The sequence below is a fragment of the Anarhichas minor genome, unplaced genomic scaffold (genome assembly GCF_050575085.1).
Source record: "Anarhichas minor isolate MPS153535 unplaced genomic scaffold, ASM5057508v1 ptg000054l, whole genome shotgun sequence".
Taxonomy (NCBI): Eukaryota; Metazoa; Chordata; class Actinopteri; order Perciformes; family Anarhichadidae; genus Anarhichas; species Anarhichas minor.
Window position 1 is genome coordinate 4,084,477 of NW_027466500.1, and position 14,191 is coordinate 4,098,667.

Here is a 14,191-nt window from a genome sequence, read left to right on the forward strand (position 1 = left end):
TCGTTTTTAATGTATGTTTATTAACTGTATGATCATGCAAAAAAATCCAGCATCCAAATGAAACTCAGAGTATACACACGCGCAGCCCCTTTAGTATAAGGCTACGATGCAATAAACGTACTTACATACAAGCTAAGGCTCTTTTCTAATCATTGATGCATTTTACTGTGAGATAACATCACTTGATTTCGATTTCTCAGACGGAGCCATTTCATAACCTCGAGGATGCAAGTAACATAGATTTCCATTTCTTTATCAAGAAAACAGTGAAAAATTACCAGAAAGTAGACATGCATATTTCCTCCATTTGTAGAACTGCATATATAGTGATGTTTAAGATTGTGGTATTTAAATGATCCTTTTTTCAACATTCCAATGATGTTTTCTTCCCCTCAGGTCAGTCAGGTTCTGTTTGCATCTAATATATATATATATATATATATATATATATATGAGACATTTGCCAAAGTATTTTAACTATGGAGTTATTAAAATGTATATGAAGCAGGACAACAGACGGCCCGTTACTTGATCTACTGTGAACGATCGTTCTCTTGTAGGTCGAAGCAGCGAACAGCTGACGTTACTGTGTGTGAAGGTGAGCTGATTTTTGGTCACGTTTCCTATTTACATTAGTGAGACTGAAAAGTCAATACCCTGTCATGTTAGATAATCTATTACATTACAATGGATCTCATTGAGACTTTAGCTGAAGCAGGGAGGTCACTCTGTCGTCCGGCCATGCTTTTCTATTTTTAGGAGCAAATGGACATATAATTGTGGCATAAAACTATTTTTTTTTACCTGGAAAGACTATGAAGTATTTGATGTATATAAATCAGAAAATTAGGAATCCTGCAGTAATTCAATTTAACAATTAGGAGGTAACAAAATGGAACAGTGGTCCCCCCTCTGGGGTACATCTGAGGTGATTAAAGGTGCTCTGTGGAGTTTTCTTGCAAACAATGCTTCTGCATTGTCTTCATCTTTGAGGTCAAACAAACATGTTGAATGATTTCCTTCCCGATTTTCTTACAAGTCTGAAAAGTGTCTTTTCTACTGCCTTTGATGACATCGCTTCCTTGCGTGTTGTCGCCGTCTGTAGATCAGTAGAATAGTGTGACCTTTGGCAGGAATATGAATTACACCACACTGAGGAACTTTGCTCCATCTATTGCTATTGGTCAACAACTCCACAGGGTACCTTTAACAGGCGAGGAAGAAATATTTATGTCATTGTGAAATTTGTGGTAGTTTTTTTTCAGGCCTCTAAAATGATACCTGCTCACCTCTGATATGTGATGAGCAGCTGTTGCCTGATTTGAAGGGGTCATAAGCCAAAAAGGTTGGGAAACACTTTCCTACAACTATAAAAAAAAAAGTGTGAGTGGGCTCACTGCATCAACTGCCTGTTCTTTGGTCAAAATCTGAATTTATATTCATGGCAAGAAAAGTGCACGTGTAACCAACAACATAGTATCCCAGAAAGTTAGTCATTTTTTTACAACTGGGCTTTTCTTTTGTCAGAATGTCTGCTGTGAAGATCGATTCTGGCTTCATATTGATCGATCAAAAATACAATTTTCAACTTGATCCAACTGTCCAAATACTTCGGCAAACTGACGATGCAGCTGGTTGTTCCCTCAGATCAGTTTCCCGTCTTTAGGTTTAACTGCGTCTTACTTTTCCATTTAAAACATCCCCGTGACTGTGTGGAAATACACAAAGAAAAGCATCTCGTCAGATCGGCGGCATCAACACGCAACAGAGCCCACAGCACAAACAGATCTACTTAGAGCCATAAAAACAGTTTCAGTAATGGTTTTACAACGCATCGTCATCATGGTGCAAAAAGTGTGTGTGTGTGTGTGTGGGGGGCTTTCATGGCATGTCAGATGTGACACAGCACTCAGAAAGAAGCACAGCCGGTTGATGCAGAAGGACGGGTCTCACATATGATTCACGTTTTATTTATATATTTTTAAAAATCTGCTCGACTGTCTCGGTGTACGTATAAAGCCAAAGGTGTGCGATGCTTTGGAGCATCGTCGTGACGAGCACGAGTTACTATGGAGCAGCGTGGCACACAAACACACACTCACAACGTTTCTACGACACAGAGAAAAAACAGTGCTGTGAAGTTTAACCATTGACACAGAGATACGTTTTGTCCTCTTTAAAGGGAGAATCTCATGTGCTTATAATGATGTTGTGAGTTCCAATATAAGTCGCCACAGGTGTGTAATAAGTAGTTTGGTCTTAAGGTTTCAGCATTCAGTGCGTGTGTGTGTGTGTGTGAGGGGGGGAAATAGGGACAGTAAAAAAGGGTTGTGGCAGTCGCCCAAATTTTTCTTACAGTTCCGGCTTAAACAACTATAAAAATATCAACATCCAAACACCAACAACCATTACATTTACAACAGAAACGGTGACGAAAAGGACCAAATCCATTGATTGCCATCAGCGACGGTCCCGCAGCCCTCCAGCCGGCAGAGCCCTCTTCCCATCATGCCCTTTTTTAGTCTCAATCCTTCAGCTGCATTCCCTTTTTAACATGCTTTTTTTTTTTTTTGGATAATTCCAGGACTCCACACAGAAGTACAGCAAGCCAAAACGGACAACACACACATTTTAAGAAACACAATTTAGAACGAGACAGGCATAAGGGTGACATCATCATTACACGGCGAGTTGCTACTTGGACAGTAATAGGGCTCCAAGGGCAGCACGTGGAGAGTATAAGAGGCAGGAATGATGGAAGTAGAGGGGGAGAGGGAGGGTGGACGGGGGAAAACAATTTGAGCGAGCGTAACCTGAAGTTGCAGAAAGGTTTCGCTTCCTCTGGAGAGCGAACACAACAGCATCGAGTCCTAAGTGTCTGTGCAAAAACAGTACAGGCCAGTAGATAGTTTAAATATTTCAAGCTTCACACACGTCAAAAGTACACAAAAAACGGATGAAAGAAAAGTACAACGTTGCCGTGAGAGTGCGTCCATGCTTTCAGATTAGGTAGTTTAGAGATGAGCGGAGCTTTAGACTTTGATGGATGGCGCCTCTCAGTGTTCAACTCCGTCACTGCAGCGCAGACAGACGGAGGCCTTCTGCAACTTCAGGGCGAGCTGGCCTGGACACACGTGTCTAAAGCTCAAGAGAGGCTTAACCCTAAAGGCTGGAGCGTAGGGATCTTGAGTGTGTGTGTGTGTGTGTGTGTGTGTTGGTATTTACATCCCGGGACCTCAAGGCAAAACAAATAAATAAAAAATAACACGCATGCTTAACTGGCTTCCCTACACCCTGAAAATAGATCCCGTTTCCCCCTTTCTCCTATTTATACACAATTCTATCAAACTAAATCGCCCCTTTTTGATTAAGATTTATCCTTTTTCAAGAACCCCATTAAAACTTTGACACCTAAAATGGATGTTGAATTCTGATATTAAGTTGATATTAGTCGCTCTAGTCCCCATAAACCCAAGCCAGATATACCCGTGAACTGTGAAACAAACAGTAATTATAGTAGCGGACATTCTGCTGCTCTCTACAAAACAAAACACAAATCACATTTTTCCAATATTATACTTGCTGCCCCCCGTTCTATTCACTATGTGTGTGAAGTGAGGTGTTTTTTCTGTTTATAGAACAGTTATAATACTTTTCCTGATAGCAGACAAAACAGACGGGGAAATAAAGGCCATGGGAGACAAAGACCAAGGACAGCATCGCCCCTCTGTCGCCACCAGAAGCATGCACCATCTGCAAGAAGGGGCTGACGTCCGCCGGGCCCCAACATCACATAGCTAGGGTTGGACTGGATTGGTGTTGGTCTGTGTGATCGGTCTTTCAGGCAAGCTTTTGAAATCGGCTTCTTATTTTTTTTTTTGTTTAATTTATAAAGTGTGTTTTCGCCCACTTTTATGTTTTTACAACTTTCCAAGCAGCTTCTTCCTGGTCAGGATCCAGGCACCAATCCGACCACGGAGATAAATGCTCCAAACAGCTTTAGAGTTCAGGCAAAGCTGGAGGAGGAAGAGTGCAAAGGTTAGTGGGAACATGTTGCCCTAAGTGTAGCTAAATGCAGATGCTTTAGGATTTACATGTTGAGGTTTTGAGATAGTCACTGGAATCTTGTTTGTGCTGTTCAAAGGCTAAGAAATGACATAAAAGAATTAACAGCAGCATAAAAAGGCCATAGAAGGCTATATAAATGTAACTTAAAGGCACAGTATCGTATGCCATAAGAAATATGATTAAATAGTTAGAGAATAGTATGTGATGAGAATGGCAATAAAATGTCAGTTTGCCTTAAAAATGTAAATTAAAGTCGGTGTACAGTATGCCTTAAGAATGCCTTAAGAGTCATAGTAGAGTATGTCTTAAAAATGTCATTGAAAAGTATGGTATTCCACAAAAATGTCCTAAAAAGTCAAACATAGTATGCAAATAAAAAGTCATAATATAGTATGCCCTAAAATGTCATACAAATATGAAAAAGTTAGTATACACTGATCCACAAATCACAAAAATGTGATAAGTCATATGATAAATATTACATGATAAAAAGTATAAAATAGTAGAGTCTGGCAAAGAATTTATAAAAATATGTCCTAAAAAGTCTAGTATAGTACGTTGAAAGTCATAAGTCATAGTTTAGTATTTCAAAATTAAAACAAAAGAAAAATCAGATTATAGTACAGCGAAAAAAAAAAGCCATAAAATGTCACAGTCTAGTATGTCGAATAAAGTAATGTTATAGTGTGTCGAATAAAGTAATGTTATAGTGTGTCGAATAAAGTAATGTTATAGTGTGTCGAATAAAGTAATGTTATAGTGTGTCGGAAAAATACATAAAAAAAAATCATATGGTGGCTCCCTGAATTGGCAGCCAGTCATCAAATCTCCTGGTCTACAACAATCCTTACATGCAGCATGAAACTCTTACTGCCCCCTGCAGAGTGTCATAACAGGGAGGCGTTGTCACCCTACCTGGACCTGGGTTCACAGTTCACTGCAGGGGTGCAGCTGGTGCTCCTGAGCAATGGAAGTGCACGTTGAGCCATTTGGCATCGCGGCGGTGCCACACGCGCGTCTCCTCCGACTGGCAGGAGCGCGGCCGGCCTTGGCCGTCCATGTACTGCGTCAGGCGGATGTAAGCGATGCAGGCGGCATCCTCGCCGATCAGATGGACGTGGGGGTTGAGGATGGTGGTGTGCACTGGCTTGCTGTTTTTACTCAGCACTGTGGGGATGGAAAAGTGCAGTTCAGCAGTTGTAAATGGACTTCTGATGACTAACTGGTGTCAAAGATGCAACAATTAGTCAATTCTTCCTTTCCACAGCAACACTCTCATTAATCTGTATTCTCCCCCGAATTCTATGTTTTAATTTAGATTTTAGAAATAAAAAACAACAACACTGAGCAACTTACAGTTGTCAAAGTAGAACTTGTGAAAGTCCATGCCCTCCACCAGGTTTCCAAGAGCCTCCGGCTCAAAGGAAGTCAGTCCAGGGTCACAGATCCTCCTGTCAGAGGAGATACAGAACCATAAATTAAGATTAAGATCCTGCAGAACAGATTACAGTTTACAGCTTTCAAGGTGTGTTCATCCCAAAACAAGCATTGTACATTAATGTATGTATTTCACAGGGGAATCAATTAAGAGTTTTTGTTGTGTTGGAAATGACAAAGAGCCTTCAAAAAGGCACAAAACTCAGCCTCAAACAATGCTGAGTTGTGTTGTTTGAATTGCATATGCAAACTTACGTGTAAGCATCGAAGTCCCCATTGTTGATGGCTTCAATCAACTGCTCTGTCATCTTTATTATCTCCTGTTTACGAGCTGAGAATAGAGAGACGGAGAGGAGGAGGGCGAAGACAAGCAGAAGAGGTTTGAGACCGTCAGAAATCATTCGGAGGTTGAACATAGAGATCCCGCTCCGCGTGCTCTGCCTGAACTTCCTTGAAACCTCTGACATTTGAAATGAGTTCATCACATGGGCTCTGCTCTGCCTCTGGTAACAATGACAGTGACATTTGAAGTCACCCTGTACAAAACACACCACGATGTCCACTATTCATATTAAACACAACATCAAGGGAATTTGTAACACTGAAACCTGAACTTAACCCTTTAATGGTTTCACCCAGAAACAAACAAAAGATGTTTTTCTTCACATTAGTTGTCTTAGTTAACAAACAGTCGTGTTTTCTGTAAAACCATCGCCGACATTTGGACACAACCTTGAGGCAACCTTGAGTTGCATTGCCCCCAATTGAGTTGCATTGCCCCCAATAATGAGAGTGAGGTTTGTCAATGTCCATCAATAGTCGTCATGCTTGGATTTTAATAATTATTACTATTATTAAACAGAATCACCATGTACTAACCTGATCACTCAATGCATTTTTTTCCGAGATAATTTTCAAGATATCACAGCTTGAAATGAAGACCATTAAAATAAAAAGAAATAAAAGATAACTGTTCACACACACACACGCACGCACGCACACACACACACACACACACACACACACACACACACACACACACACACACACACACACACACACACACACACACACACACACACACACACACACACACACACACACACACACACACACACACACACACACACACACACACACACACACACACACCTCTAATTCTTTGGGAGCGGGCCAATAATTACTCAAATACAGCAGAAATTCTGAGAATTTGGCATAAATTCATTAGCACAACATCACACCAGAAATGCACAAACTGCATGCACACACACACACTGAACATGCAGCTGCGGAGCCAGAAAAGACGGCTGACAAACCCTCCACACCTGCATGTACCTCTGTGTTCATAAATCCTCAAACTTTGTGCCATCAGGTGGCACAGAAAGTTAGAACAGACGGTATGAACACTACTTGGGGAGTCTGTGCACAAGCACTGCACAACCTGCCTGGCACTTACTCTGCTGCAGGTTGCGGCTGACGCCTGCGGGGGGCGCCAGAGCGGACTCTGGTTCAGGACCGAGACAGGAGCTCTGAGCTGGACTGGTCTGAGGGACACTGGGGCTGCTTGCAGCCTCCTGCAGGGGACCAGCTGCAGGCAGGCACAGTCATCCCAGTAAAATAAAGTTATATTTAGCAAAGCTGAGACGCCATGTATATAACTATATGCATGGCTTATAAAATGGTTTATTCTGCACAAAGTAGACGAAGCAGTTATTGTAGGAAATTAGCCTCCAGACACTGAGTGTAGAGACTGAACAGTAGCTTGTAGGCAGGCCTGGGTGCCAGTAGATGGCAGCACAGGAGGACAGAGGGGAATTAGTGCAGTACGTTGGTGGACAGAGTGGAGGAGAAGGGAGTTTGTTTTGCTTGCAGGGTAGATTTGTTGTTGGTTAAGGTCAGGACACAGAGAGAAGAGCTGACAGGTGAGTCAGGTAAACTGCTGCTGACTTACAGGTAGGTGGTGGGCAGCGAGGAGACAGGGTCTGGGTCTGTTCCTCAGTGGTGCTGCACTGGCTTACCACTGCACTGTCTGAACCAGTAGACTCACAGGCAGCCACTGCCCCCCCCATCAGAAGACAGACACACAAATACAAACAGATGCACACTGGCAGTGAGCTTACTATCTTATCGTTCTCACTCTTTAGAAGTGAACCTATTTGTCATTCACTCGATTGTTTAATCTGTAAGATAATAAATACTAGTTTGATAATTGATTAATCAAAAATGCCAAACATTTGATAATACTAGCCTTTCAAATATGAAGATTTGCTGTTATTCTGTCATTAATGAAAGTAAACTTTTGGTATCTTTGTGTTTTGGACTGTTGATCAAATACAACAAGATATTTAAATACATCTCCGAGGGCTGTGGAAAACTATAACAGGCATTTTATTCTGATATTTTATACACAAACGATTGAGAAAATGATCAGCAGATTAATGAATAATACAAATAATTGCAGGAGCCCTAATCACACGTTCCCACAGCTCGACGAGTCTTTAAATGACTCGCTTCGTCCGAGCACAATCCAAAAGTATTCCGTTTTAATCTACGTGAAAAAAAGAAAAGCAGAGAGAAGGTTTGGGAATAGATTTACTCATCAGAACACGCTTAAGAAGCCGCATCAATACAGAGCAGTGAGGTAGAAACCAACTGCACACACAGACGGAAATTGTCAAAACCAGTTGATTCAGACACCAGAAAGAAACAAATAAACTGGACAAGGCAACCCCCTCAGGTCCCGTGTGATCCAAACTGAATAACTGAAGAAGCTCTAGTGAGGTAGTGAGCGAGGAGTTTAGTGTGAAACTAACCAATTACAACGCAGCAGTAAGTGCTAATTTACACCCAAACTTAGGATCAGCCGATGCAACAAGCTGCAGAAAACTTGTGAGCTGCAGAATTGTTTGTATCAAAAAGACGTTCTGTGCTTCATCTTGGAGAACTTTCCCTCACTCTGATTTTCTACATGGAGGAGTTGATGCATCCTCGCACCGTTTGAGTTTGTACTTCAGAGTAGACAAGATAAATGATGCTACATTCACTTAGCATGCAATCCATGCATCTAAAGGAAGTTGTATGAATGAGTGCGCTCAACTTCAGGAGAACAGCCTCTTGATTACATGTCAGTGATTAGCCACCATGAGATCAAGGACTGGTAAACCCACAGAAAGCTGCCTTAAGTAACTGGATTAACGTTTTCCTGGCGGTAGCTCTGTCCTACTTCATTCACCTGCAAACATTAAAAGGGTCATCCCCGAGCTGAGACGACTAATTAAAGGCTTAAGTGGCGTGTGATGCTGGCATGCATGCACTCATGCACACCAACAATGGAAATGAGGCAAAGAGGTTTTGCCGTTTGGCTCTGGAGCAATTCAACAGCGTGTAAATGGAGACAACAGCGAAAGTTTATGCAACACCGTTATCGGCCCTCATACGTATTTACATCAAACTCTTCACGTCAAATTCGTCTTTACTGCGATGCTCGAAGGCGCCTGTCGTATTTCAACCACTAATCTTACTGGATCTCCAAGCCTCCGATACCTTGAGGCTTAAGGCTGAGTTGACAGTCGCCCTAAACCTCTACCCAGTAGCCATGCAGCACCTCGAATACGAAGCGAAGAAATATATTGTAATCTTTCTTTATCAACACAGTGACAAAATATACAGTGAACAAAGAGAGACATGCAGAGTAGGTGAAAGTTGGATAAGTACCTTTCCTACCTTTCATCTCCTCCTCTTCTGTGTTATTGCAACTCTCTGTGGAGCCCTGTGAGACACAGAGGTTAGGGGAGAAAGAGAGAAAGATGGATGAAGGGGGGGAAAGAGAAACAGCAAGACAAATCGTTTTTTTTAATGAGAACGTGAGACGGGGTTGGGAAGCATTGGACACTTTGCCCATACGGACACAAAGACAACCTGACGGACAGATGGACAACCCCCTCCCAGGAGCACAAACCAGCCGGGACAGCAGCGAGGGGAAGCGCAGAGAGCCACACATAGAAGAGCAGCAAAGTGTGTGGGCAATCTGTAATCGTGTGACTAATTGTGACAGGAAGGAGTTTGTGAGTGCAAGTTGGTGTGTAACTGCTCCCAGAGAGGAAGCAAGTCTTTGTGATAAAGGTGTGAATGTAAAGACAATTGTGGAACAGCACTGGCATTTGAATCTCTAGTGATACTAGTATTTTTCAACAGCACAAGCAGCATGGTGGAGGGTTCCCGTTTTAGTAAGAGGTCAGAGTTTCTGAAGATATACTTGTCAGTTTGCATTCTTTGCAATCTTTCAGGGTTTCCCAAAGTGTTTTACAGTCGAGGTGCCTCACCTGCATGCTTATTTTTAGTGCTTACATTGTTTCATTTTGATAAATAATATTTGGCTCTTTAGGCTCAAGTTTTTCCTTACGCTTCATAACTACTGTGTGGTGTAGCAGTGGTGCTTCATCACACAGCAAAGGCCACATATGTATTAAAACAGTCTTCGAGTAACTAAGTTAATGACTTAGGGTGGGGGAGAATGTATTTCATCTAAGAATAAACTTTTTTGCATTTTTTGTTTTTGTATAACTGGAGCTTGTTATTGTTGAAGTTACTGATAATTGAGAAATACTAAACAATGTTTTAGTAAAAAGTTTATTTGTGCGAGTTTAACAAGAACAATAGTTTATTGGAAGATTTCCAGTCAGGATTTAGAGTTCATCAAAGCACAGGAACAGCACTGGTGAGAATTACAAATGATCTGGGAAAGGACTTCTCTCTGTACTCATCTTGTGAGATCATAGTGCTGCATTTGACACCACTGACCATCACATCCTAATACTGAGACTGGAAAATCTAATTGGCATTAAAGGAAGCGCATTAAGCTTGTTTAAATCCTATTCATCAGATCGATCCCAGTTTGTGCATGCACACCAGAGTTCGTCCCACAAGGTTCTGTGCTTGGACCACTTCTATTCACCTTATATATGCTTCCTTTAGGGAATATTATCAGAAAACACTCCATAAACATTCATTGTTATGCAGATGATACCCAATTTTATCTGTTGATTAAGCCAGACCAGACCAACTAGTTGGTTGGTAACTCCCTGTTATAGGATTGTTTTACAGGCAAGTTCATCCTTATATACGACGTGAGGGTCCGAGGAGTATGTTGGACATACTACAATGCCCTCTCAGGCAAATTTGGAATTTGGGATATTGGGCTGTATGCATATTGTAGAAAATTGAATTGAATAAATGTTACATTTTGATTTTGTGTTTACGTTATTGCAATCAGTTGTCCATAATCTTGTACACACTACACAGTCCAACCAGTCGAAATCAGGTGTCGATATGTAAGAACAACATTTAACCAACGGAGTTGGAATTTGTTAGTATTGACCAGTTGGACTTAATGGATTTGCAATATTATTTTTTTCATTATTAATTTCACTTTTTGTTATCCCAATTCATTTAAATCCTGGATAAGCAGAACAGTATACTTTTTTTAATCAAATCATAATAAAACACTGAAACTCTACATGTATTCCAGTGGCTCCATGAAAGTGCACCCTCACATTGATTAAAGCGCGAGCTACCCTCACTCCAAGCAAGAGCTCCACTGATCTGCTCCCAGATTTGGGGAGTTCACAGGATTTGACCCTCCTGTGAAATCACTCCTGGTAAACAGGAAGACACGTAATGAAACACACTGACAGAGGCCAGCTCACATAAGGTGCACAATGAAATGCACAGTCAACATAGTTACAGTTGACAGCGATGTATGGAGTATATTTAGAGAAAATCCTCCACGAGTTACTTGCGAGTGTTAGCTGCCAGTGGCTAGTGGTGGGAGAAGGAAGGCTTACCTTGGTGCCGTCAGCTGGGTTGTGTACGACAGTTGTCTGGGCTTCCTGGGGGGAGGTAGGAGACACTTTACCATGCAGGGAGGCGATAGAGTGGGGGGGTGTAAGGGGGCACCAGGGAACACCAACGAACTCAGTGACAACAAACATATAAAACAGATGCATGTGCACACACCAAAACAACAAAGCACAGAAGCAACAGTACAGAGGCCGAGGAGCATTTATGTGGATTTAATATATCACTGTAGATGTCAAGGTGTCAGTCTGTCTTTAGCAATGTGGCCTACAGGAGAAGTTAAGAGTCTCCAAAATGCAGGAAAACATTAAGACTTGGAACAGCTAAACACAGATTCACCAGATTGGGCCGCGACTGAGGAGGAGGGTGTCTGTGAGTGACTGGATGTGCATGTGTGTGTGCAGATGTTATGCTGCGTTCATGTCACCTGGAAGTTGTTCTATAGTTTGAAATGTTTGCTTCAATATCCAAGTGGACGTTACAACTGGGAAGCTCTGATGTATACAACGTGGCGCAAAATAATTACAGAAGTATTTGAAAAGCAAACAAAAACTGATGCATTAATGATTTAGGGGAGCAAGTACTGTATTACTTGTGCTTTGCTAAACAAACCTTCATACTTCATAGAGCACCACAAGAATGATATATTCAGTGGTGGAATGTAACCAAGTACATTTACTCAAGTTCTGTACTTAAGTACAGAATGAAGGTACTTGTACTATACTTGAGCATTTCCATTTTATACGACTTTACTTCAGAGGTAAATATTCCTGTACTTATATATCTCCAGATGTGCTGGTTTTGAAGAGTTTCCTTTATGCGGTGAGAAAAATGTCCGAATTCTAAAACTCAACACACTTTTCAAAAAGCCTCTTGAATTAGCTAAGAAGTGCGTCGTCACAAAGCTGGAAATAGGGCTGTTTTTCTGAGCTCAGTGCGTACATTACACGTGTTAATATCAACACCAGCAACCACCATCCTGAGTAGTCTGATGCCACGAACACTTCCTAGTGATGACGATATGAATGTTTCCCCATCACAGCCTCCCATTCCACATGGCATGAATGCTGCATTTAGCATGGCAGCCTGTGTGTTTGTGTGTATCCACTCCTCATCCTCAACCGTGACCCTGCCACAGAAACATTCTGCACAAAGCAAGTTCAAGAGCTCCAAGTACCGCTTTCCTTGTTTGGAAAACAAACCCACAGTGTACTGGGTCTGGTCAGTCTGTCCGTCCGTCCGTCTCCTGATATACAATCAACACTGGACCAAACATCCAGGAACTACAACTTCAGAAGATCCAGCCCCTTCGATGACATATGGAATTATGGGGGATTAACCAATCCTTAACTTAGTGCTCAATGCCTTCCCTCAGTGTTTAATTTAGTGGCCAGTTACTAAAACAGTAACAGTAGACTTTACTGATGCACTGAAATGAGGTTTGGCTTTGATTACGTTGTTACATTACCATGTTTGAAACCTGGGGAAAGCATTGTTCAAGCTTTATTGAATGTTGTACAGTATGGCTGAATCCCATTATGAACACAGGGGCTGCATCCTCACACAATTATGACGTCTCTCTGTTACCCGTCCTCTCCAGCTCCTGTTTTACCCAGAAGTCCTCGTCATTCACGATTCACATATCAAAAAAACAAATGTCCTTTGATGTAGTAGAGGTTCAATCTTTCTTGAGCTCGGCTTTCCAAATAATTGACATAAACTGTTCTTCTTAAAAGGCAAACCATCAACAATGAGTCACCAGGAAACGGCTGAGCAGAACATGATTGAAGGGCCTGCTGTTGTTCTGCAAAATGAAAGTCATTCGTCTACCTGTCAAATATATATATATATATATATATATATATATATATATATATATATATATATGGGTGTGTCCACGGGAGGTCTGGGTAAAACACAAGCCGGGAGAGACACTCCAAGGCACAAACCAGTCGTTCAATTTTAAAGTCATCAAATCCACGTCCAACACCACAGTTTGTGTTCAAAACAGAAGCAAAGAGGCAGAGGATGAGGCACGAGAGAGGGGACAAAGTAGAAGAAAAGATTTCCCTTCACATGGGGTGTGACACAAAAAGATGAGGAGGAGACTGAACTAAACATTGAAAAGATGTAAACAATGAAATGATGCCGTAAAAAAAAAAGCAATGCGAGAGAAAGCAAATAGAGATGAGGTACCATTGGTGCTGAAGATGACATGCTGCTGTCTTTGGTGCTGCTGCTGCTTACTACACTGTTTTTACTGTTGTTTCCCTGCGACTGGGGCAAAGAAACACAACACAGAATGACTCCCACTGCTCCTGAACCATAAACCGGACTATGGGAATCTCAGCTCGACAACGAATAGAGCCATTTCACGGCCAATATAAAATGCACATATTGTGTGTGTAGAATTTAAAAAACGGCACAATGTGGGAGTGGGGTTCAATGCTAAACGGGTTTATTTGGAGATCTGCATCAATCATCTGAACCCTGCTGCCTTGTGCACTTTAAAAAGGGCAGTTGTTGCTGTATTCTCCTAAGCCTTTTGTGCATGTAGCTTCAAAATAATATCTTCTTTTGATCACCAGGAACTAGTAGAAACAGATTAGTGTCCTGCTTAAACCACTATGTGCGTGTACTGACTTGTTATATTTCTATTATAAAGCTGTGTATTGAGAGATTGAAGGACTCTTTGAGTCCAGCGTCCTGCTGTGTTCCGGCATTTACTGTCTACAACTTTTGCAGACATTTGACAACATTAAAACAAAAGTAAAAATACAGAACAGTTAGTCAGCACATGCATTTTTTTAAAACAGTGAACATATCTTCA

General features: G+C 41.5%; 1 protein-coding gene across 20 annotated transcripts in view; it reads right to left on the minus strand.

Moving 5' to 3' along the window:
- LOC142931676 (calcium/calmodulin-dependent protein kinase type II subunit gamma) overlaps window positions 1–14,191 on the minus strand; it is a 55,669-nt gene continuing 41,478 nt past the window's right edge. For 2 of the 20 annotated variants that reach the window (XM_076075707.1, XM_076075703.1), the window contains 9 exons: window positions 13,558–13,638; window positions 11,349–11,393; window positions 9,220–9,274; window positions 7,457–7,561; window positions 6,962–7,093; window positions 5,761–5,836; window positions 5,425–5,519; window positions 4,984–5,235; window positions 1–4,016 (listed from right to left, as the gene is read on the minus strand). In XM_076075707.1, coding sequence (XP_075931822.1) covers window positions 5,003–5,235; window positions 5,425–5,519; window positions 5,761–5,836; window positions 6,962–7,093; window positions 7,457–7,561; window positions 9,220–9,274; window positions 11,349–11,393; window positions 13,558–13,638 — 822 coding nt within the window. In that variant the 3' untranslated portion in view covers window positions 1–4,016; window positions 4,984–5,002. The remainder of the gene's footprint in view (window positions 4,017–4,983; window positions 5,236–5,424; window positions 5,520–5,760; window positions 5,837–6,961; window positions 7,094–7,456; window positions 7,562–9,219; window positions 9,275–11,348; window positions 11,394–13,557; window positions 13,639–14,191) is intronic. The other 18 variants (XM_076075714.1, XM_076075708.1, XM_076075711.1 and 15 more) reach the window with 13 other exon arrangements.